Source organism: Sarcophilus harrisii, chromosome 1, assembly GCF_902635505.1.
Source record: "Sarcophilus harrisii chromosome 1, mSarHar1.11, whole genome shotgun sequence".
NCBI lineage: Eukaryota > Metazoa > Chordata > Mammalia > Dasyuromorphia > Dasyuridae > Sarcophilus > Sarcophilus harrisii.
Genome location: NC_045426.1, coordinates 654665487 through 654692033, shown reverse-complemented (window position 1 = coordinate 654692033; position 26547 = coordinate 654665487). Strand labels below are relative to the sequence as shown.

Here is a 26547-nt window from a genome sequence, read left to right as displayed (position 1 = left end):
ACAATTTTATATGATGACCAGTTCTGATGGACCAGGCCATCCTCAGGCAAGGATCCCAAATCATTTCCAATGGAACAGTAATGAACTGAACCAACCCATGAGGAAAAAGAACTCCTGGGAGATGACTAAAAATTACATTGAATTCCCAATCCCTATATTTAGGCACACATTTTTTGATTTTTCACAAATTAATTGTACAATATTTCAGAAGTCGTTTCTTTTGTACAGCAAATAACGTTTTGGTCATGTATACCTTATTGTGTATCTAATTTTATTTTAATGTTTATTTAAACATCTACTGGTCATCCGTTAATCTGGGGAGGGGGGAGGGGTGAGGTAAAAAATTGGAACGAGGTTTCAAATTGTTTAATGCTTGTAAAGTTACCGTATATCCTGTAAATAAAAAGGAAAACAAAAAAAAAAAAAAAAAAAAAAAAAAAAGAAATACCAAATAGGCAAAAAGTATATTAACCACTTTATGATATGAATTAGGACTGACAGTACATAAAGACAGCTTAACAGTATATATAGCTGACACAAATAATGATGAGTTGGACCTGGAGTTGACCAAGAGGGAGACAGATGAGCTAAATTTTCAGAAGTTGTAAGTTTTCTAATGATTCAAAATATCCAGTTTTAAAGGACCATTTTTAAACATCAAGCATTTACCGATACTGCTGTATGGTTATAGGAATTTAAAACGAATTTGATTGCCCCTAAATTACTTTTAGTTTTGTTTTTTCCTTTGTTTGTATTTTTTCTGTGCCCAAATTGTTTTCCCTTGGGAAAGCAAGGTTGGAAAGGTTTCCCCCTTAAGTTTCCGCCAAAAACTAAAACCAAACTTAAAAATTCCAAACATTTACTTCCTTCAAAAGGTTTAACCTCTTCCCTTCCTGGGGGAGAGGGATTTGGGCCATTCCCAGTTTGCCTCTTTGGCCTAAAACCAAAGGTTGAAAATTCAGAACTTTTGCCCTACTTTAAGGCCCTTCATCCTCCTGCCCAAAGGAACTAAACCAAATTAAAGTCCCTAATAACTTAAAACCTTCCTCCTTAAAGGGTTAAATCCCAAGGCCTTTGGTTCCTAAAATTCAAAGGTTAATTAGTAACCTTGTTTCAATTCCTCCCAAAATTCCTTTTGGATCAAATCCAACTCCAAGGTTAATCAACTTTTTAAAGTTCCAACCTTTTTAAATTTGGATTTAAAATATTTAAATCTAATCTTTTCCTTTTAGGCCCAAGGGTCAAACAACTTTCTTTGGCCACAATAGGCAATGCACTTTTATAAATATTTGTGGAATTGCCATGAACTGACTTATTAAATTGCAGATCTTCACTCCAATACATCTTTAACCCATATCAGAGAGAAAAGTTTAGTCAACATTTTCAAATAAAATTCCTCTGAAAACACTATCACAATGTCTATGTAAACATCAGTAAACTTGAATGACAAAAAAATTAATATTTATGTAATGTGATTAAAGTGTATGTAAAATAAAATGATTGTTTAGAAATTTGCTAATTGTAAATTGAAGACATTAATCATCAAATGACAAACTAAAATTTTATTTTATTGCAAAAAAAAAAAAAAGAAAAATCAGATCAAAAAGGGAAAAAACGAGAAAGAAAATGAAATACAAGCAAACAATAAAAAAGGTGAAAATACTATATTGTTATTTAACATCTACTGGTCATCCTGCCATCTAGGGGAGGGGGGGGGGTAAGAGGTGAAAAATTGGAACAAGAGGTTTGGCAATTGTTAATGCTGTAAAGTTACCCATTCATATATCCTGTAAATAAAAGGCTATTAAATAAAAAAAAAATTAAAAAAAATAAAAAAAAAATGAAAATACTATATTGTGATCCACATTCAGTCTTCACCATCCTCTCTCTGGCTGCAAATGGCTCTCTTCATCACAAGACCATTGGAATTGGCCTGAATCATCTCCTTGTTGAAAAGAGCCACGTGGATCCATCAGAGTTGATCATCTTATAATCTTGCTGTTTGCTGTACAATGTTCTCTTGGTTCTACTCACTTCCCTTGGCATCAATTCATGTAAACCTCTCCAGGCCTCTCTGAAATTACCCTGCTGATTGTTTCTTATAGAATAATTTTCCATAACATTCATATACCATAATTTATTTAGTCATTCTCCAACTGACAGGCATCTACTCAGTTTCCAATTTCTTGTCACTACAAAAAGGGCTGCTACAAACATTTTTGTACACATGGGTCCTTTCCCCTTTTTTATGATCTCTTTGGGATAAGGTCCATTAAAAACACTGCTGGATCAAAAGGTATACACAGTTTGATAGCCCTTTGAGCATAGTTCCATATTGCTCTCCAGATTGGTTAGATCAGTTCACAACTCCACCAACAATGTATTGGTGTCCCCGTTTTCCCACATCCCCTTCAATATTCATCATTTTATTTTCCTTATCTTCTTAAGCCAATCTGAGAGGTATATAGTAGTACCTCAGAATTGTCTTAATTTGCATTTCACTTTCCCCTTTTGAATTCTCTCTTTCTTGCTTTAGGATAAATGACACTATCCTCACTGGGTGTCTTCCTATCACTCTGATTGATGATTGTCTGGGGAATCTTCATACATCTCCTACCTCCCAGGTGTGGGTGTTTCCCAAGGGACCCCAAGACCCCTTTCTCTCTCTTTACCCTCTCCTTTGGTGAGCCCATTAGTTTTTACACATTCTAGATTTCTCTGCAGGACTCCAATCTGGCACCATCAGCTGGATGTTTTTATTTAAATATCCTCTTAGCATCTCATATTCAGTATGTCCAAAACAAAAATTTTCATCTTTCTCCTTCAACCTGTGTCTCCTCAAAATTTTTTTCAGGTCTCACAAAAACTTGTTTTTGTGGAATCTTTCATGACTTTCTCTCTTCACAAACTCCAGAACACATTATTTTGAGGTAAGCCGCATCAGTTCTTATCTAGTTTACTAAAGTCACTTTTTGTATGATCACCACTAACAGTCTTTCTTTCTCCAATTCAGCCAAAGCAATCTACCTAAATCACAGATGTGACCATGTTACTCTCTTGCTCAGAAATCTTTTAGGATAAAATATAAACTCATCAGCCTGGCACATAAAACTTTCCATAATCTGCCTCCAATCTATTTGCCTGAATTTATTCCATATTATTTCTTTTCTATATTCCAGCCAGAAAGGATGACTAGCTTTTCCTTTGATCTGAATCTGCTATCTCCCACCTCTAGGCTTTTGCATAGACTATTCCACATGTTTGGAACACTCTCCCTCCTAACCTCTGCCTCTTAGAATCCTTCTTATATTCAAGGTTCAACTCTGATATGATCTTCTACTTGAATTCTTTCTTTATTTCTTCTTCCTTCTACTCCCTCTACTTCCACCTTTCCTTCAAACCATCTCTTTCTCTATTGCCTTATCTTTATACTTGTTGTATGCCCCAAGTAGAAAATTAGCTCTTTGAGGTCTGGCTGGTTTTCCTTCCCCAGTGTCTTGCAGGGTGTAGGTCTGAAAACTGTTAACTGTGTTAAGTTGAATTCCTGCTTTATCATTAAGGCCATAACCACCACTGACATCTTATCAGTGAAAGGGTTGGTGGCATATGCCACAAACACCAGACCACATTATCTTCCTAAAAATGGCACACTCAGAAAATGTAGTGGAGTAGAAAGAGTTGTTCCACTTGTGGTGTGTGACCTAAGCAAATCTCTATCTCTACCTTTGGTTCCTTGACTATAAAATGCAGGTAAAGCAAGATTTGGCTGATAGAATTACATTCTCAGAACATCTTTCCTTGCACAAATGATGAGGCTGAGGAGCCTGCTTCCATACAGGCATGAAAACTTATAAAGGAAGCGATCTCTGTTCCCCAGTTTGGAGCATGAACAAATATCCTGTAATTATTTCTGGTCTGCTAGATACTTTGTAAAGAACTAGATGAGTGATAGGTATCTAGCCAGAATGATAGAGCATTCAAAATTCAATTAACGGGCTAAAGGGAATCAGTCTCTTCCAATTTCCGGCCTAGTTTTTTTTCCAGTAAGAAGGTGAGGATTGTAAGTCTATGGTGAACTCATAGGGACCACTACAGGTGGCACAGGATGTGTTTGCTTCGGTCTCTATTTTATCTATTCTTCCTATTTCTAAGTGAAGGAATATTGGAGATTTCAACCTTGTGAGCTTTAAAAGATCGGAATAATGAGTGCCATACTGGGATCTAGTCAAAGATTACCAGGAGGTTGAGCACAGGTGAAGTGGAAGACAAGCACCTGAAGAATGACTTGCTTGATGCAGCTCAATAGTAACAGAGGTGCATACCTATTCAACGTCAGATATGTTGCATGTAGAAGTAAATTTGGTGGGAAAATGCTATATATTTTAAGTTTGAGCCCACTCTCCCCAGGGAATAAGGTGATATAGGGCAGAGTATGCTCTGAGGTGTTGAATAAAATGTTTGTACTTCTGCCCTTGCTCTATTTTCTCTGTAATCTACAGAGAATCTAATTAATGTTTACTGGTTGAATTGAAACTAAAGCACTAATCACTAGTAATGATTTTAGGGGAACAACATACTGGAATGGAGTTCAAGTTTATAGCATTTAAGAAAGACATCCCAGCATCTTTGGGTTTTTTTTTTAATAGCCTTTTATTTACAGGATATATGCATGGGTAACTTTACAGCATTAACAATTGTCAAACCTCTTGTTCCAATTTTTTACCTCTTACCCCCCCACCCCCTCCCCCAGATGACAGGATGACCAGTAGATGTTAAATACATTAAAATATAAATTAGATACACAATAAGTATACATGACCAAAACGTTATTTTGCTGTACAAAAAGAATCAGACTCTGAAATATTGTACAATTAGCTTGTGAAGGAAATCAAAAATGCATGTGTGCCTAAATATAGGGATTGGGAATTCAATGTAATGGTTTTTAGTCATCTCCCAGAGTTCTTTTTCTGGGCATAGCTGGTTCAGTTCATTACTGTTCCATTGGAAATGATTTGGTTGATCTCGTTGCTGAGGATGGCCTGGCCCATCAGAACTGGTCATCATATAGTATTGTTGTTGAAGTATATAATGATCTCCTGGTCCTGCTCATTTCACTCAGCATCAGTTCGTGTAAGTCTCTCCAGGCCTTTCTGAAATCATCCTGTTGGTCATTTCTTACAGAACAGTAATATTCCATAATATTCATATACCACAATTTATTCAGCCATTCTCCAACTGATGGACATCCATTCAGTTTCCAGTTTCTAGCCACTACAAAAAGGGCTGCCACAAACATTCGTGCACATACAGGTCCCTTTCCCTTCTTTATAATCTCTTTGGGATATAATCCCAGTAGTAACACTGCTGGATCAAAGGGTATGCACAGTTTGATAACTTTTTGAGCATAGTTCCAAACTACTCTCCAAAATGGTTGGATTCGTTCACAACTCCACCAACAAGGCATCAATGTCCCAGTTTTCCCGCATCCCCTCCAACAATCATCATTATTTTTTCCTGTCATTTTAGCCAATCTGACAGGTGTGTAGTGGTATCTTAGAGTTGTCTTAATTTGCATTTCTCTGATTAGTAATGACTTGGAGCATCTTTTCATATGACTAGAAATAGTTTCAGTTTCTTCATCTGAGAATTGTCTGTTCATATCCTTTGACCATTTTTCAATTGGAGAATGGCTTGATTTTTAATAAATTAGAGTTAATTCTCTATATATTTTGGAAATGAGGTGATCTGATTTTTCTTGTGCAGCATGGAGATATATATAGAAGAATTGCACATGCTCAACAAATTCGATTACTTGCCATCTAGGGGAGGGAGTAGGGAAGAGGGAAGGAAAAAATTTGGAACATAAGGTTTTGCAAAGGTGAATGTTGAAAATTATATATGCATATGTTTTGAAAATAAAAAACTTTAATTAAAAAAAAGTGAATTGCATTTTTGTTTCCATTAAGGAGTTTGTCATTGTTGAGTCAAATGCAATGTGGCTTTGAGCTTACATGATTGAATTTTTTATTTTATTTCCTTATGCTTTTCCATTTATTTGAGTAGTAGATGCATGCATTTTCCCAGGTATTATAGGTGTCTTATTAGTAGTCAAAAATATGGGATAATGGAAACTTCTATTTTTAAATATCTGCATTTTGTTAATGGAGAGCAGCTAAGTGGTGCATGGATGGAGAGTCAGACCTGCTGTGTGACCCTGGTCAAGTCACTTAATCCTGTTTGCCTCCGTGTCCTCATCTGTAAAAATGTGCTGGAGAAGGAAATGGCAAACAACTCTAGTATCTTAGCCAAGAAAACCTCAACTGGAGACATGAAAAGAGTTAGGCATGACTAAAATGATTCAAAATAACAAATTTGCAAATAGAAATAAAAATAAAATTTACAGTGTTTTATTGTTACAGAGATCAAATAGAAAGAAGACTTAGAAAAGGCAACGGGATTGAACTATGACAAAACCACTGACAACCTCTGGGAGCAATTTCAGTCATGTGTTGGGGCCAAAAACTACAGGTTATGAAATGAAAAGTATACTAATTGTACTATTGGTAGAGCTGTGAATTGGTTTCCATTTAATTTGGAATTATATTCCCCCAAATGAGTACATTTTATGTACATCTTAATCCAGTGATACTGCTTCAAGACACATATCTTCAAGGAGGCCAAAGACAAAGGGAAATGGCCTAAATATACAGAGTTATAAAATTTATAACATTTTTTTTTCCAGCAAAGGACACTCATCAAATAGAAAATGGCTGAACAAATTGTAGTGTGATCCATGACCTGGGGTAGGAGGGCCCCAACACACACAAAGGGATCCTGAATTTGGGTTCAAATAGGATCTGGATTCTTTCTAGGAGAACCTGACCCAAGAGGGGCTGGAGGAATTCAGGTGCTTCTCTGGCTCATTATGCCCCATCCCAGAGTCCCAGAGGATAATCTCTTAAATAACGTTGTTATGATTTAGCCTTAGATTTTACTGGGAATTTCTCTAGAAAGATACTCAAAGTACAAAGTAAGGACAGTTATACATTCTATTGTAACTGCAACAGAAATGCTTAAAACAAATAACATAAGTGTTTATTGACAAATACTTAAAACTTGAAGCAGACAGCATAAATTCCTATTGTTCTCTCCTAGGAGGTTGATAATTAAATGTTTTATGAGACTACTAAGTAGGCATTTCACTTTCACCTTGGGATTTTTCACCATCTGAGCAATCCACTCAAGATCTATTCAGATAAATGCTGCTACTTATTGATGGCTATCAGAAAAGGATGTACTTGCAGAGGGTACCTGCTGACTAGCAGCCAAGGATTTCAGACTTTTAAAACTCACAAGCAGCTACCATCACAGTTTAAAACTTCCAACACTCAGGATCCATGGCCAGTGACCAATGCTCAGGGAAAGAAAAACCCAAAAGATGCAGCCAGGGGTTTGTGATCCAATCACAGGTTCACCTAGGGAAGCATAGATACTTCTTGCTTTGTGCATTTGGCTGCCATAGATGGGAAATCCAAAGGAAAGCTACGACATTCCCAGAGGATATGTTCAGAAAGTAGACAAAGATGGAGATTTTTGACATCTCTTCTTAAATCCTGGATTCTTCTTGGCCCAGTGATCTATCTTCTCTGATATCGAGATGGATAAGGGATGACAACATAATTCCAGAACACATCCTTCAGCAAGAGGCCAAAGTTCAAAAAGGGGCCAAGGACCATATCCCTATTTCTCCAACAGGGTCTCCATTTTTTATAACAATTTCATGGAATATTATTGTGCTGTAAGAAATGAAGACAGGGGAGGGGGCTGGGAGAAGGAGGGGAAAATTTGGAACACAAGACTATGCAAGGATCAATGCTGAAAAATTATCCGTACATAGGTTTTATAAATAAAAAAAAACTTTAATTAAAACCAGTGATGAAGATGAAAAATTCAGAGCAAACAAAAAGTTATCAAACTGTGCATACCCTTTGATCTAGAAGTGTTACTTACTACTGGGCTTATATCCCAAAGAGAGCTTAAAGAAGGGAAAGGGACCTGTATGTGCACGAATGTTTGTGGCAGCCCTTTTTGTAGTGGCTAGAAACTGGAAAATGAGTGGGTGCCCATCAGTTGGAGAATGGCTGAATAAATTGTGGTATATGAATATTATGGAATATTACTGTTCTGTAAGAAATGACCAACAGGATGATTTCAGAAAGGCCTGGAGAGACTTACACGAACTGATGCTGAGTGAAATGAGCAGGACCAGGAGATCATTATATACTTCAATAACAATACTAGATGATGATCAATTCTGATGGACCTGGCCATCCTCAGCAATGAGATCAACCAAATCATTTCCAATGGAGCAGTAATGAACTGAACTAGCTATACCCAGAAAAAGAACTCTGGGAGATGACTAAAAACCATTACATTGAATTCCCAATCCCTATATTTAGGCACACATGAATTTTTGATTTCCTTCACAAGCTAATTGTACAATATTTCAGAGTCTGATTCTTTTTGTACAGCAAAATAACGGTTTGGTCATGTATACTTAATGTGTATCTAATTTATATTTTAATATATTTAACATCTACTGGTCATCTTGCCATCTGGGGGAGGGGATGGGGGAAAGAGGTGGAAAATTGGAACAAGAGGTTTGGCAATTGTTAATGTTGTAAAGTTACCCATGCATATAACCTGTAAATAAAAGGCTATTAAAAAAAAAAAAAGAAAAAGAAAAAAAAAAAAGAAAAATTCAGAGCAAAGTGGGCAGTCTTAGATGAACAGATATAAAATCAAGAAAGGAGAACCAGCACAACAGTTCAAATGATGAATATTAAAATGTAAGGAAAAATGACATGGAAAGCCTTCTAAACTCTGATCAAAGAAATGACCCAGTGTAACTAACTTCATAGGGTATTTCACCTCTCAGCAGGGAGTTAATTGCTAGACTGTAAGTGAAGAGTGAGGCTTATATTTTCAGGTATTACAGTGTTGTGCATGATTTTTTTTTTTTTTAAGGACAACTAGGTGGCACAGTGGACAGCGAATTAAGCTTGGAGTTCAAATTCAGTCCCAAACACTTATTAGTTCCCTGAAAACCCGTCTCGAAGAGATTCAATGATAGCTTTTGAGTTCTTGGCCTGGAATACCGACATCCTATGGAGCCTATTCATTAAGCATTAATCACCTACTAAGCGTCGAGCATGGTGCTAGGAGAAAAACAAACGCGAAGAAAACAAGCCTGCCTTTCCGGAGCGTTATGCGCTCTGGATGAGTTTGGGGCGAGATGCGAGCGGTTGTCTACAAGTACACAGGAAAGGCAGAAATAATGTAGATGATTTCAAGGCTAAGGGAGAGAATATCTATAGCGAAGTATGGAGGCGGGAAACGGCACGGCGTCATTCTGAACATCAGAAAGGAGGAAGGAGAAACGCATCCGGGAAGACAGCTTGGCGCTGGATGCCGCGGCGTTTTAAAGGCCCCACCAGAGGCTTTATTTACCTCGGGGGCACGAGCTGCCCAGGTGGCGCAGTGAGCAGGACACAGACGCGCCAGGAAGCTAAGACAAGTCCGGCTCCCCCGGCTGCGGACGGAGGTTTGCCATTTGCTTCTCCGGGTCATTTTGCGGACGAGGAAACCGAGGCAAACAGGATTAAATGGCTTGCGGGGGTTGGGGGGGAAGGGTCACATAGCTTTTAAGTTTTTAAGAGAGGCCACGTTTGAACTCAGGAAGATGAGTCATCTAGGCTCTGTGCGCTCCCTATTCGGACGCCTAATTAACTGTCCGAGGAGTCTAGATGACTTGCCTTCGAATCCACCCTCGGACCTTGGCTGTTTAAGCTTGGGGATGGGGCGTAACCGCCGCCTGCCTCAGTTTCCCCATCCATAAAATACACCCACTTCCCAGGGGGGACGTAAGGACAAGAGGAGCCAACGGAGGTGAAGCGTTTTGCGAAGCTTAAAGCCGTAGACAAACGCTACCTAGTGCTATTAACCGGGAGTCCTTTGAAGAACTGCGCTGTTAAAAGAGCAATAGAGGAAAGGAACGCCCGAACGAGCTTCAGAAGCCTCCTGTGACTTCTGTGACGCTAGCGACGTGGTGCCGCAGCCGACGCCGCACACCGCGTTTGTGGCCTCGTGACGTCTAGGAAGGTTCTGTTTCACCGGGGGAACGCCCGCCCCTTCTTTAGGCTACCCAATCCCGAAGCCAAGCTCTCATGTTGACGCTTCCGTTACCCAATCACTGGGCACCTCCTCCTGGGCTTCGAGCCAGCTGTCGGATGATTTATCTAGCGGTAGAAGAAAGAGCCCCTCGCCCTCCCTTCAGGAATGTCAATAGGCCGGAGGAAGAACTCGATCTCGCGAGGTTGCCTCTTCCACGTCCCGCCTCCTTGTTCCCTCCCCAGGGGCCCCCGAGCGGGTCACGTGGAGGTCTTTCACCCTATCAGCGGGTCGCATGGTGGGGTCGCCGAGGTTCCCGCCAAATACGAGCCGCGGCGGCTGGAGCGGCGGCGCCGGTGGGCGGGCGGGAGGGAGGGCGAGGAGCTGCCGCCGCGCGGGTCCCGCTTCACCGCCGCTGTGGTTGCTGCTGCCGCCGCCGCTGCCGCCGCCGCCTGAGGGGAACCCGCGCCCGCGCGCCGCGGCGATGCTGGAGGAACCTGAGAGCCCGGCGCTCGGCCTGAGGGGGGTGGTGACAGGTACGGGAGCGGCGGCGGCGCCTCTCGGGCCCGGGACGCGGGCGGTGGGGGAGCGGGGCGCGGGCCCGGAGCGTTGCGCTGGGCCATTGGGGGAGGGGACTGGGCCCCGAGGCAGCTGGAGGCCGAAGTCCCCCGCGAGCAGCTCAGGAGGCAGAGCTGGGGGACGGTAGCGATTTCCTGGGTCAATTCCTTCTAGATTTACAAGGGGGGGAAACTGAGTCCCAGAAAGTAGAAGCGGGAAAAACAGGATGTTAATAATGGGAGCTGACATCTAGCGCCCTAAGATTTACATACATTATTTATTCTCACTTGAGCTTCGGGATGACTCTCTTGGCAGTTATAATCTCCATTTTACAGATGAGACTACTGAGGTTTAAAAGGCAGAGTGACCGGTAGGGTCGCCCAACTAATGAGGGTCCCAGGTGGGATTCCAGCCCAGGCTTATTGACTCCAGGTTCAGCATCTCTCCATTAGGCCACACCATCCTAGGAGGTCAGTCCTGGGAGACCATTTAATCCAAGCCCCTCATTTTACAAAGACATAAACTGAAGTTCTTAGAGGAACGCGAGAAATAAACTTGTTCAATCTCTAGATTTTACAGAGGCAGAAATTAGACCCAGAAGGCTGAAGGTAGAATATAGAGGAGCGAGGGACCTTAGAGATTATTTAGTTCAATTCTCAGAGAGTGACCTGGGGACACTGGAGGGATCCGGATCCCCGGTACCCTTTCAGAGAGTCTGGGAAGTAAAAAACTTTTCGCCATAAACATTATTTTAATTTCTGGCAAATATCAGTCGACATAATCAACGTAAATAAGTCATGGACAGTCATGAATGATTTTTGAGAGAGTAAAGTGGGTTACAAAGAGACCAAAAAATTTGAGAACTACCAATCTTGTCCAATAGCTTTGTTTTACTGAGGAGACAAATCCAGTGATAGTGTGTATCATAGTTTCCAGAACATGTGTCTTAAATCACTACTGGACTATGAACTCTTTGAAAACAAGGTCCTATACTTCCTCTTACCTATGGGGTAAGGATGGAGAAAGGCTCTGATTTCACCAGCAGCTATGGATGTGGCAAGTCCTTTGTAACTTAGTCTTAGAGAGTGGCTGGGAGGCTCTCAGAAGTTAAGTGACTTACTCAGTACCATACAACTAATTTGTATTTAGTGGCATGTCTTGAATTCATCTTCCTTTTTGTAAGGCAGGTCCAGTAGTGGCTGCCTCTTTAAGAAGTAAATGCCTAATATTTTCAATTGAATAAATTTTGATAAGCTGCATTTGTTAGGGTTGTTGGTGGGTCTAGGGGATACTGAAGAGCTAGTAGTCAGAACTCCTTAGTTCACTTACATACTTGATCCTCAGAGAGTCAGCATTTAAATAGCAATTTGGGTAAATTTTCTACAGCAACCCAGTGGGAGAGGTACTATGGATATTCCCATTTTACAGATGAGGAAATAGGCTGAGAGGTTAAGTGAAGCTTTATTTGAACCCAGCACTCTTCACCATTACATCTTTGGCCTTCAATGGAACTATTAATAGCCTATGGAAGTCAGATGGTACAATTCTCTTGTTCATGAGTATTGTGACAGAAGACAAGTTGAACAATGAGATGACTGAACATTTCATATCCTGGAGCTGAAGAGAATAGCAAAGTGGAAAAAAACTGTTCTTCTTTTGATGGTATTGATATCTTGTTAGATTGGGCTTCATTCATTATACATTGAAACCTCCTTCATTTCCTTTGGATACCCAGAAAGAGATGTTACATCTGGGTTCCCTTTTATCATGCACCCCTTTTTTAACATAACCTTGGAAAGAGATTTTTGTTTTGATTCCATGGATAGCCGAGTGATACTTACTGAATATCATAAAAGATTATCTAGTTTTTTGTTTTAGCAAAAGTGCATTTTTTCCTCTGTTTTTTTGTGGTGAAAATGTGATGTCATTTGTCCATTAGCATTTTATTCTAAAATTCTTAGGAAACCACATAATTATGTACCTTTAAACAATAAAGAATAGACTTTGAAGATTTTGTCAGAGGAGATTGACAATCCAGTTTGGAATTATTTATTTAGCATTTGATAGTGAATGTTTTCATATTTAGTTCAGTGTATTCTTTAATCATAATCAGTTTCCCTCCTTAACAAGGAACTTAGTATGTTATAGATATTTGTTATTCTCATAACATTCTGTGAAATTGGATGCCTTCATCTTTTTTTTTTTTTTTTTTTTAAATAGATGTGAAGGCTTGAGAATGAGGTTTAGGGAATTTTCTTGTTCTCAGAAAAATTAATGGTTGTATAAAATATGTTCTTTTTTCTTTTTCTAGTCTCGATATATCACATTAACATATTTTATTATCAAAGTATTATGTCATCTTAAGTTTGTATATTCATATCTCCTTGTCTAATTTCTACCAGGTCTTTGAGATGGAGTTCAAATCAAATTCCAGTTTCTCCTTGAAGCTTTCCTGAATTCATTCCATAGTAATCTTACTCCCTTCTGAATTTTTGAAGCATATATTTTCTGTACTGCTAATTTGCTACTTAGGTTTTTTGCATTGAGGATGTGAATTTAGTTTTGTACTTTGTATCACTTGGTGGTTGTGCCTGAACCATACCTTGCATACATCAGATGCTTAATAAATATTTGCGGATAGATTTAAATGTTTAGTAACTTTTTTTTTGTTGCCTTTGTTTACAGCCATGGAATGCAAAGATAGACCAGCTTTCCCAGCCAAGAAATTAGTACAAGGTAAATTATTGGGATAGGATGAGATATCAAGTTTGAAACTTTTTTCCTGATCAGTATCTTTTTAATGTAAGTCACTGTAACATTGTTTAACTGTTTAATTATAAACATAAGGGCTTCTTGTAGAATGGGGCTTCTTGATGAGATTTTGAATGTTTCAAACACAAAATTCAGTTAAAGAATATCTCTTGTCTTATACAGAATGTTTTACTTCCAGTAGTCATATTTCAGGCAATTTTTATTACCTGAAAAAATGACCCAAAAAAGTTCACAGAGCAATATACACTTTATTCTTTAAGAGAAGACCAGAAACATTTTCTCATCAGATTCAATGTTGTATGTAAAATTAATGTTTCTGATTACTAAGTTTTATGTTTTATTATTTTATTATTATTATCCTCCTAATAATTGTAGTTCTTCAGAGATTCGTAGATAATTCTACATTGAAAGGATACTGATATTAGAAGGAAACACACTGACAGCAATAAGATATTAAATCTTTGTGTTGAGGGAGACAGAAGTGCTCCTAATAAAGAAAGCCAGTTATCTGGTATTCTGTCCTGTAGAGATAAATGGTACACTTGATTCCCTTCCATGGACTGTATTAACCAGCTACCCTGGCCAACTGATTGTTCCTTGTCCATGATACTTCTAGCCCTTCCTCACTTAAATCTAATTCACTTGCATGTCATGGCATCACCTCCCTGATGATATGTTCCTCTTTGAGAATAAGGACAAACAATAATCTATTTTCTTATTTATGCTTGGAATACTTTTCATCCTCACCTCTGTCTCTTAGCCTTCCTAGTTCCCTCAACTACTAAAACATTCCCTGATCAGGTAACTTTCCATCTACTATGGATATTTGCATGTTGTCTCCCTCATTAAACTGTGGGCTTCTTGAGGGTAGGGATAGTATATTTGTTCTTTCTTTATATTCTCAGATTTTTGTAGCGTGCCAAGATCATAGTAAGTACTTAATAAATTTCTGTTGGTTTAAGAACAATAATTGATTATCTATTGAAGATTCAGTGTTATCAAAGTCAAATTGTTTTGAATATACCATATTGAGACATTTAAGTCAGTAGTGTATTTGAGAATGATTCCCCAAAGATGGTTAAAATTTTTTAAAAAGCCTTAAAAATGTCTGTTGTTTTCTAAACAAAAGTTCACTTCTTGAGAATGCTAGATTTTTTAAAAGTTCATTTGTTTATAATACTTGAAATTTACAAGGCATATTATTCATTACCTTGTGAGGTAGATTGTTCCAATGTTATTCTTACTTTTACCAATGGGGAAACTGAGAGTTGAGCAGATTAAGTGACTTGCCCACAATCATAGCTAATAAGTGTAAGGTTGAGCCTCAGATCCTGGCATTCTGAGCCCAATACAGTTTCCCTTGGGCCTCACTCCTCAAGACTAAATTTACTTTTTTAGCAGCCAGATTATGTTCAAGGGCTCATTTATAAAGGAATGAAAATTATACTCTTACACATGTCTTGAATTGATCTGGAGACTCAAACTTTTTTTGAACTCTGCAATAACCTTTTTTTTTTTTTTTTTTTTTTTTATAATTTAATAGCCTTTTATTTACAGGTTATATGCATGGGTAACGTTACAGCATTAACAATTGCCAAACCTCTTGTTCCAATTTTTCACTTCTTACCCCCTCACCCCCTCCCCCAGATGGCAGGATGACCAGTAGATGTTAAATATATTAAAATATAAATTAGATACACATTAAGTATACATGACCAAACCGTTATTTTGCTGTACAAAAAGAATCAGACTCTGAAATATCTCTGCCATAACCTTATTAAGGATTGTCAGCATTCTTGTTCAGGATAATCTTTGATGGCCAACTAGTAAGAAAAATGTTGCTTTTCCTTAACTTGATATGGTCAATACTGCTCCATATATTCTATGATTTCTCCATATTGATTTACTGCCTGTGGCCTAGAAGGCCCACTCCCTTCACTTCTGCCTTTTTAGTTTCAAGGCTCGGTTTAGGTACCACCTTCTTTAAGAGTGTTGTACTTTTCCTCTTTAGAGATTGCCTTGCATTTGTTTCTCAATTGTCTGTCTCCAACACAACATAAACTCTTTCTCATTCTCTCCCTCTCTCTCTTTCTCCTATCTTCCTCTGTCCTTCTTCCTTTCCTATCTCTGTCTTTCTGGAATTGAGGACTGTTTTGTTTTTGTCTTTGTATTCTGAGTGTTTTTAGTGTCTGCCACAGTAGACGCTTGAGAAGTGTTTGTTAAATCTTGCCTTTTTGAACTCTTCTCATGTCTTCACCATGAACTCACATTCCATAGAACATTAAGGGTTATAAAGTGTTTTCCTCACAAATTTGTGAGGTAAGTAGAATAGGGATTATTGCTATTTTATTGAAATCAAGGCTTGGAGGGATGAAACAATTTTCCAAAATTCATTTGCTAGGAATCAAATAGAACTATAATCATGGATTTGATCTTTTGATTCAAGATCTAGGCCCTTAGACAGAGCAAAATGGCATATAGACAACAGTGTAGAACTTGACGTCAGAGAGACTGAATTTAAATCCCGCTCTAAAAATTGACTGTTATCCTAGGTATCCCGTAACCTCTTTCAGCCTTGTTTTCCTTATGTGTAAAAAGAAAATAACAATAGCACTTTTCAGGTAGTTGTGTGGATCAAGTGAAATAATATAAAGTACTTTGAAAATTTTAAAATAATATAGGGATTGGCTATTATTATTCACTAAATGGTATTGTTTCTTTACTATTTTAGCTCGGTTGCCTTTCAAGAGATTGATTCCTGTACCAAAGGAGAAAACTGATGGACACTCAGATAGCAAGAAATCAGATTCTCAAAATGTTTCTGTTGAAAGTAAAGTCTCTGATTTAGAAACGTCTTTGGAGAACTTGGAAACTGACTGTCAGTTGAACTCTGGAGTGGAGCACACTTCAAAACTTGTGAATGGGAAGGGTCCGTTAGATAACTTTTTAACAAGGAAGGTGAAGAGCCAAATTGGCCAACCTCTGGTCATAATTGATTTGACAGAAGACTCTAATGACAGACTGGGCAGTTCTATGGACCACAGTAAATTAAATTCTGAAGCTTTTTCATCTAGAGAGACTATAAATGGGATCACAGAAAAAGACAAAGGTCTGATGGGGCCATCAGATGCCATTCAAAATCACAAAGTAGCAATATCAGAGGAGCTCAGTTCAGAAGATTCCTCTGCAACATTTAAGGATGAAGACTCAAAGAAATCTTTAAAATCTTTCCCTGAGTTGATACATCTTTCAAAAATGTGCTCAGAAAACAAGCAGGACAATTGGAGTGAAGTTGAGGGTATCCTTTGTAAAGGGAAGGTTCCTGTGGTGGTCTTGCAGGATATCCTGACTGTTAAACCACTTCCAGTGGCATCTTTGGATAAGAGCATTACCTCTGAGAGTGAAGTCCTAGAATTATGCCCTGAAGATGATTCTGTACTTAGCCACTCCTCACTGAGTTCTCCCTCTTCCACTAGCTCCCCTGAAGGACCATCTATAGCTGAGAAAAAGAGCATCAATATTAGTCCTTTACCTTCAGTCACACCTGTACATAAGGTAAGTCTTGATATATATATGTGGAGTACTAATCATGGCAGTTAACAGACTTTGTTGTAAGTGCCTGATTTGCATGTAGTTATCGCCAACTCAATTAGCAGTGGTTAATTGCAGTGAGCAGATTCTTCAGAAGTCTCAGATACTGGCTCCAATCTACTTCACCAGAGTAGCAATTATAAACAATTCAGTTCTTGTCCCTTTCCTTCACCTGATTTTGTTTGTTTGGGATTTGCTGGCAGCAACAGAAATGACTTGAAGCTGGCAGAGGTAGGGAGAAAGAAGAACACAAAACTTAATTCCTTTGTCAGCCCTATGAATTTTGTAGCATCAATTTCAGTTATTTTGGAGGTTCTGGCACATTTCTTATTTTTTCTCAGCCATTTCAGATTGGTTTTTGAAGGCCTCAAGAGTACTACCTCTGTAATGTAATTTTATATGTCTAGTACTTATATTGATGATGGGCTTGTCAGTGCATTTAGTTGTCTTGTTGATAGCTTTCTTTTATTGTGTTTTAGGTAAAGTGAAAATTACTAACAACCACTTTTTTATATAATGATTTAGACCACAAATTGGATATTCATACCATGATGTTTGTTTAAACAAACAGTTTATGTTCTTGAAACCTAGTTATATTTGATGGTTTTATTTTCTTAATTTCTTCCCAAAATTATTACAGTCTGTTGCCTTTTGTGCAACTTGTATAGTTGTGGTTTCTTTCCTTCTACACCTTTCCAAATGATATAAGAGTAAGGAAGGAATACATTTTTTTCTTCCTTAAAAAATACCAAAGCCTTTTAAATTTAACCTTAAAAAACAAAATCAATTAAATTTACTTTGTAAATATTTATATTTAAGTAATAACATGGATCTCAACCCATAAAATATTTGTAGCAGTGTTATTTTCCTCATTTGGAGGAATTTTCTTTTAATTTATATCACTTTTTTTTACTTTCCTGTTTTATGTTATAACACGGATTCTTTTTGAGGCAGTGTTAAGTAGTAGAAGGAGCCCTATATTTACATCTTAGCTCTGGTATACCTATGTGTTCTTGGGCATTTCACTTCCTTTCTCTGGGCCTCAGCTTATTATAAAACGAGGATTTTGGACTTACTGACCTCAGAGGTTTTTTCTGCCTCTCTAATCCTATAATTCTACTTCTTCAATTATTATTTCATAAATTTCATCTAGTTCTTATAGTCATCATACTTAATCATAATATTATGTTAATGTATCATTTATCAGGCATTCTCCAATTGTAGGACATTCATATATCCCCCTTTTTTTTGCAGTTTCAAATAATACTGCTTATTAAGTGTCTTTAGATAGATACCTTTTTTTCTGTTGGATAACGATTTCAAAACACTGCAAAAATTGCCTTTGACTAAAAATTCTCTGATATGTTCCACATATCCCCCAATTGCTATCCAAAAATATTATAGTTTGCAAATAACAACTGCACCTGTTTCTCTATTAGTGTTGTTACATTATTTTTTATTATTTTTGCTAACTTGCTGAGTGAGATAGCACCCAAAGCTGTTTCTCAATCATAGATGTAGACGAGATTTTAAATATCATCTAGCCTAATTTAACTTGGATTTCTTTTCCTATTGATCAAGTTAAGTTTTTCTTTTTTTTTTTTTTTTTTTCATTTTTTCAAATGAATATTTCAATTTATGTTTCTAAGAGTGCTTTTCCTTAAAAATAAATAAAAAAGGTTCCCCAGACATTAATCAGGAATGATAGAATATTTCCTCATGTCCAAATGAACTTAGAGGTTTTAATGTAATTTTAGAAAATCAATGTCATAACTCAAAGTGTAAACATTACCCAAAGAACCTCTCCTTTTCAGGGGACAATGAACAGATATCAGTTTATTTCAAAAGAAGGGATAAAGGAACATTGACATTTAAATGTTTAAAAAAAAAAAAAAAGAAAAAAGCCCTGGAATTTATATTAAATTCCCGCCACAGATGTAATTCATAAATATCTGATGTTTCAAATTAAGTGTGATTTCAGTGATTTTGTTTTGTAAAGCACAGTCAATTCATTTGTAGATTTATCAATTGCTTGGATTTTTTTTTTTTTTTAATTATAGTATTTTATTTACAAAACATGGATGGATAATTTTTCAACACTGACCCTTGCAAAAACTTCTATTCCAAATTTCCTCCTCCTTCCCCCAAACTCTTCTTCTAAATGGCAGGTAATCCAGTACATGTTAAAATACATGTTAAATCCAATATATGTGTATATATATATATATTTATACAGTTATCTTGCTGTCAAGAAAAATCGGATCTAGAAAGAAAGAAAAATGAGAAAGAAAACAAAAAATGCAAGCAAAGAACAGAAAGAATGAAAATGCTATGATGTGGTCCACACTCATTTCTCATAGTCCTCTCTCTGGGTTTAGATGACTCTATTCATTATTGAACAATTGGAACTGGTTTGAATCATCTCATTGTTAAAGAGAGCCATGTCCATCAGAATTGATCATTGTATAGTTTTGTTGTTGCCTTGTATAATGATCTCCTGGTTCTGCTCATTTCACTTAGCATCAGTTCATGTAAGTCTCCCCAGGCCTCTCTGAAATCATCCTGCTGGCTGTTTTACAGAACAGTAATATTCCATAGCATTCACATACATAATTTATTCAGCCATTCTCCAATTGATGGGTATCCATTCAGTTTCCAGTTTCTTAGCCACTATAAAAAGGGCTGCCACAAACATAGTTGCTTGGATTTTTTTCTAGGCTACTGTACAGAACTAATTTATTATATGATGCATTGCAGCCAGTCAGCATTGAGAAAAAGAAATGTCATACCTATTTTTGATTTCCATTTCCCCTATAGCTAAGATTCTTTTTGACATTAAGAATTCTAAAAATGACTATTGTAGATTAATGAAAACAAATTGTAGCTTAATGTAGATAATTATAGATTAATGAAATCAATAAATCTTGTCAAACGCATACATACTTTTAATACATTCACAATTTTTTGAATGAAATCAATATGGATTTAGGAGTAAATATGTTATCTCTTACAAGGTTTAAGTACTGGAAATTAATTTCTTTTTCATGGAGCACAGTTTTGGAGTTTCATTTCACCTTTGAATTGTTAATTTTTTTGTGATGTGCACTACTAAAAAATTCTAGTACTAATAAATAATGTTTTGATACTTCCATTTTATACTTCCATTATACTTTTTATGCTGTACTTTTATACTTTTATTATTGTGAATTCTCTTACCACCATTGCAGATTGCAATTAATTCATGTCTTCTCATTCTCTACTATTCTCAACCATATTTTTTTTTTGTAAATTTTTCTTAGATCTACTCAGTGTCTAGAGGTCTTCCTTTGCTTCTCTTATTTTGTTTTTATTTAATTAAAACAGTCCTCTTAAAGTAATGAGTAGACCCTTCCTAGAAAGTACAGCTCTAGACACTGAAAAAGAAGAATTTTGTTTAGAAGTAGGAAGTTTGGAAAAACATCTAAGTTCTAACCTTGTGGTTGAGTCTGAAAAGGGTAGATAGATAAAGAGCAAGAAGGCTTCATTGATTAATATGTTCCTGGCTGTTATCCACTTAAATGTATCTCCCCTTGTGCCTGGATATCTTGATCATATCTATCTTCCTAGGGACCTAATGGATTTAAATATGCTGATTTCCCCCATATTCCACACCTTCTTCTCAATTTACTCATTTCCTTAAACAACTAAACAAAGAGAATTAGGTTTCATTTTCCCTTAGTTTGGATCTTTAGGGACAATTGTGAGAAAAACATCCATTAAAGCAACTTAAATCGAGGGAATTTTTTTTTTTTTTTTTTTGGTGCGGGGTGGGGGGGGGGGGGGGGGGGGGTTTACTAAATATAATTTGGCCTAATGGATAAAACCTTCTCTTGCTTTGTGTTGATTGTCATGAAGACTCCGTATAGATTTAGTAGAGACTTATTGATTTAGTATAGATTTATATATACTTATTTGTGTATAACTTATTTCTCACTAGTAGAATGTAAGCCCCTTGAGGGCAGAGACCTTTTCTGGTGGGTTAGTTTGTTTTGGTCTTTGCGTCCTTAGTACCTAGGTAAGTGGAACATGGCAATAATGAAGTAATATCCAAATGGTTATTGAATTAAATTGAATTTCACTCTTAGAAGCAATGAGTATTTTGACTTAGCAATTGGTGAGGGAGCCAGTTACCTTCCCAGAAGTAAGACTGTACTTCCCACTAAGTCACACTAAGAATATTTAAGAATTAGCTGTGTTCCTCCCTTCAGTTTCCCTCTTTGTTTTTCTCCCTGACCAGACATTCTATATCTTAATTTTAGGCTGAAACCTATTGAAAACTATAGTGACCTTTTGCTCACCTATACTAAGGTACCCACATTGTGCACCATGCACAATGGATATAATGGCACAGCCCCTTCATAATCAGGATCCCACTGAATCTAGTGTCCCCTTATCAACGAATTTTATAAGTTTTCCCATATCCCCAAATATCTGGCACCATTCTCCACCCAGTGATGACTAATTCTGATTTTCTAGCATTGTTTCTTATTTCAAAGCAATTTCAAAACCTGAATATTTGTTGAATAAACCTACTTATTTTATGTTTTTGACCTCCAATTTATTTTTTTTAATGATAGCTTTTTATTTTCCCAAATACATGCAAAGATAGTTTTTGATATTCACCTTTGCAAAACCTTGTGTTCCAAATTTTTCTTCCTCTCTCCCCCTTCTTCCTTCCCAAGACAGCAAGAAATCCCATATAGGTTAAATATGTGCAGTTTTTCTAAACATATTTCCACATTTATCATGCTGAATAATAAAGATCACATCAACAAGGAAAAAAAATGAGAGAAAAAAACAAGCAAGCAAGCAAACAACAACAAAAAAGGTGAAAATACCATTTTGTGATCCACATTCAGTCCCCATAGTCCTCTTTCTGGATGCAGATGGTTCTTTCCATCACAAGTCTATTGGAGTTGCCTTGAATCACCTCATTGTTAAAAAGAGCTAAGTCCATCACAATTGGTCATGTTCTTGTTGCTATGTGTAGTGTTCTCTTGGTTTTGCTCACTTCACTTAGCATCAGTTCATGTAAGTCTTTGCGGGCTTTTCTGAAATTAGTCTGTTCTTCATCTCTTATAGAATAATAATATTCCATTAGCCATTCCCTAACTGATGAGTATTCATTCAATTTCTAGTTCCTTGCTACTGCCAAAGGGGCTCCTACAAAGATTTTTTTACAAATGGATCCTTTTCCCTTTTTTTTTTTTTTTTTTTTTTTTAAATGATCTCTTTAGCAGAGAGACTGCTAGATCAATGCCTTTTGGGCATAGTTCCAAATTGCTCTCCAGAATGTTGAATCAGTTCACACCTCCAGCAACCATTAGTGTCCCAGTTTTCCCATATCATTTCTAACATTTATAATTGTCTTTTCCTGTCATCTTAGCCAATTTGAGAAGTGTGAAGTGGTACCTCAGAGTTGTCTTAATTTGCATTTCTCTTATTCATATCCTTTGACTAGCAATTGGGGAATGACTTGTATTCTTATAAATTTGTGTCAGTTCTCTATATATTTGAGATATGAATGGCCTACATCAAAACACTTGAGTGTAAAATTTTTTTCCCAGCCTTCTGCTTCCTTTCTAATCTTGGCTGCATTGGTTTTGTTTGTGCAAACCCTTTTTAATTTAATATAATCAGAATTATCCATTTTGCATATGATAATATTCTCTGCTGCTTCTTTGGTCACAAATTCCTCTGTTCTCCATAGATTTTTGAGGTATATTATCCCTTGTTCTCCTAATTTGCTTATAGTATCACTCTTTATGTCAAAATCATGACCATTTTGACCTTATTTTGATACACGGTATTAGGTATTGGTCAATGTTTAGTTAATGCCATACTGTTTTTTTTTGTTTGTTTTTTTTTTTACTGAGGCAATTGGGGTTAAGTGACTTGTCCAAGGTCACACAGCTAGTAAGTGTTAAGTGTTTGAGATCAGATTTGAATTCTGGTCCTCCTGACTTCAGGGCTGGTACTCTATTCACTGCACCACTTAGCTGTCCTCCTGCCATACTGTTTTACAGTTTTCCTAGCAATTTGAAAAATAGTGAGTGCTTATTTTAAAAGCTGGAGTCTTTGGGTTTATCAAACACTAGATTACTGTAGTCATTAACTATTGTCTTGTGAATCTAACCTATTCCACTGATCCACTACCCTAATTTTTACCCAGTTCCAAATGGTTATGATGTCTGCTGCTTTTAATAGAGTGTTCAGTCTGGTACAACTAGGCCATCTTCCTTTGAATTTTTTTTCCCACTTATTCTCTTGAAATTGTTGACCTTTTGTTCTTCCAGTGAAGTTTTATTATTATTTTCTAGCCTTATAAAGTAATTTCTTGGTAATTTGATTGATATTACACCAAATAAGTAGATTGATTTAGGTAGAATTGTCATTTTTATTATATTAACAGCCTCTCCATGAGCACTTGCTATTCGTCCAGTTGTTTAGATCTAACTTTGTGTGAAAAGTGTTCTGTAATTGTGTTCATATAGTTTCTGTCTTTTGGCTGGTAGATTCCCAAATATTTTATATTATCTACAGTTATTTTAAATGGGATTTCTCCTTTTACCTCTTGCTGCTGGACTTTGTTGGTAACATAGAAATGTGGAGGATTTATTTGGGTTTATTTTATATCCTGCAACTTTGCTAAAGTTGTTGGTTGTTTCTGGTGGTTTTTAGTAGTCTTTCTAGGATTATCTAAGTATGCCATCATATCATCTGCAAAGTGATAATTTTGTTTCCTCTTTACCTCTAATTCCTTCCATTTCTTTTTCTTATTGTTAAAGCTAACATTTCTAGTACAATATTGAATAGTAGTGGTGATAATGGGAAACATTGTTTCACTACTGATCTTATTAGGAATCCAGTTTATTCTCATTGTATATAATGTTTGCTGATGATTTTAGATAGATGCTACTTATCATTTTAAGGAAAACTCCATTTATTCCTATGCTCTCTAGTGTTTTTTGGTTTTTTAACAAGAATGGGTATTGTAGTTTGTCAAATGCTTTTTCTGCATCTATTGATATGATCATAGATTTTTTAAAGTTTGGTTATTGACATGGTCAATTGTACTGATGATTTTCCTGATATTGAACCAGCCCTGATTCCTGGTAAAAATAATTCTACTTGGTCATAATGTGTTATCTTGGTGAGATGTTGCTGTAATATCTTTGCTGATATTTAAGATTTTTGCATCAGTATACATTAGGGAAATTTGTCTTTAATTTTTTCTCTGTTTCGGCCCTTCTTGGTTTAGGTTATCAGCATTATATTTGTGTCATAAAAGGAATTTGGTAGGCCTTCTTCTTCACTTATTTTTCCAAATACTTTATATAGTATTGAAAATAATTGTTTTTTTAAATATTTGGTAGAATTCACTTTTGTTTACTAGTTCAATAGTTTTCTTACGTTCAGTTTTATTAATCTTTCCTTTGATTTTTCAGAATTTCTAATTGGTATTTAATTGGGTGTTTTTAGTTTGTTCTTTTTCTAGCTTTGCGAATTACTTTCATTGATCTCTTACTCTATTTTATTCAAGTAAGCATCTAGAGATATAAAATTTTCCCTAAGAACTGCTTTGGCTGTATCTCATATGTTTTGGTATGTTTAATTATTGTCATTCTCTTGGATGAAATTATCGATTTCTATGATTTGTTGTTTCACCTGCTTATTCTTTAGGATTAGATTATTTAGTTTTCAATTGATTTTTTTTTTTTTTTGGTTTTTTTTCCTTGATTATTTATTTATATGTAATTTTTATTGTATTATGATCCGAAAAGAATGCACTTATTATTTCTGCTTTTCTTATTTGATTGAGGTTTTTATGCCCTAATACATGGTCAGTTTTTGTGTAGGTGCCATGTACTGCTGAGAAAAAGGTGTATTCCTTTCTGTCCCTAATTTTTTCCAAAGGACTTTACATACCTTACTTTTTTAAAATTCTACTTACTTCCTTAGTTTCTTTCTTGTTTATTTTGTGGTTAGATTTTTCTAGTTCTAATTGAGGGAAGTTGAGATCCCCCACTAGTATAGTTTTGCCATTTCTTCTTGCAAGGTACTTCTGTAAGAATTTGTCCTATACCATTTGGTGTATGGTGTGTGTGTGTGTGTGTGTGTGTGTGTGTGTATGTTTACTATTGTGTTACTTCATTATCCATGGTACCCTTTAGCAGGATGTAATTTCCTGATCTCTTTTAATTAGATCTATTTTTGCTTTTGCTTTATCTGAGATCAGGATTGTTACCTGTGTTTTTATTTTTACTTCAGCTGAAGCATAAAGAGTCTGCTGCAACCTTTTACCTTTACTCTGTATGTAGCTCTCTGCCTCAGATATGTTTTTGGTAAACAATATATTATAGGATTGTTGCTTTTAATTCACTATGCTATCCATTTCTGTTTTATGGGAGGGTTCATCCCTTTTTTTTTTTTTTTATCATTACTTTCAGATAGTCCAATAATTCTTAGATTGTCTCTCCTAGATTTATTTTCTAGGTCTGTTATTTTTTCAATGAGGTATTTTAAATTTTCTTCTATTTTTAAATTTTTTGTTTTGTTTGACTGATTCTTGATGTCTCGTTGAATCATTCACTTTCATTTGCCCATTTCTAATTCTTAGCAAATTATTTTCTTTAGTTAGCTTTTTTGCCTCCTTTTGCAATTGGCCAATTGTACTTTTAAAGGAGTTGCTTTTCTAGTAGATATTTTTTCCCATTTCACCAATTCTGTTTTTCAAGCAGTTTTCTTTTTCCATTTTGTCAAATTTATTTTTAAGGAGTTGTTTTCTTCACTTTCTATGTTTCTTTTTCATACTTTTCCTGCTTAGTTCTCATTTCTTTTTCTCATTTTTCTCCCATCTCTCTTTTAAGGTTCTTTTTGAACTCTTCTAAGAGAGCCTTTTGAGCTGGAGACAGTTCATATCCCTCTTTGAGGCTTCACTTGAAGGCATTTCGCCTTTACTATTCTCTGATTTTGTGTTCTGATCTTCCCTGTCTCTACAGGAGCTTTTTATAATCAGAGCTCTTTTTTCTTTTTTGCTCATTTTTAAAAGTTGAGCTGTGCTTTTAGAGCACAGGGGAAATTGTCTCAAGCTCTTTTGTAGTGGGACAGGGATCTCTCACTGATAGTGCTGGACTGGGGTTGGAGGTAGTTATGTTAGAAATTTTTCTGTTTTGCTGGGTGGGCTTGGCCATATCCTCCCTGTTATGCTGGGGTTCAGAGGCTCACAATTTGCTTTCTATAGTTGTGTTGGAGGACTAACAGATGGTCTGCTGATCCATTGACTTTCTGAATCAGGACAGAGTAACTTGTTATTTTTGTATTTTAGTTAAGAGTCTCCCACTAGATTCCCTGTGCCAGACCTGCTAGTAACTGTGTCTCCCTGTGCCGGTTCTCTCCATTTTGTGCCTGTGCTGG

General features: G+C 36.5%; 1 protein-coding gene across 3 annotated transcripts in view; it reads left to right on the top strand.

Annotated features, from left to right (window-relative positions):
- The first annotated feature begins 9722 nt into the window (after positions 1–9722).
- Positions 9723–26547, top strand: part of CHAF1A (chromatin assembly factor 1 subunit A) — a 49458-nt gene continuing 32633 nt past the window's right edge. For 2 of the 3 annotated variants that reach the window (XM_031947826.1, XM_031947825.1), the window contains exons 1-3: positions 9723–10706; positions 13414–13464; positions 16232–17055. In XM_031947826.1, coding sequence (XP_031803686.1) covers positions 10466–10706; positions 13414–13464; positions 16232–17055 — 1116 coding nt within the window. In that variant the 5' untranslated portion in view covers positions 9723–10465. The remainder of the gene's footprint in view (positions 10707–13413; positions 13465–16231; positions 17056–26547) is intronic. The other variant, XM_031947827.1, reaches the window with a different exon arrangement.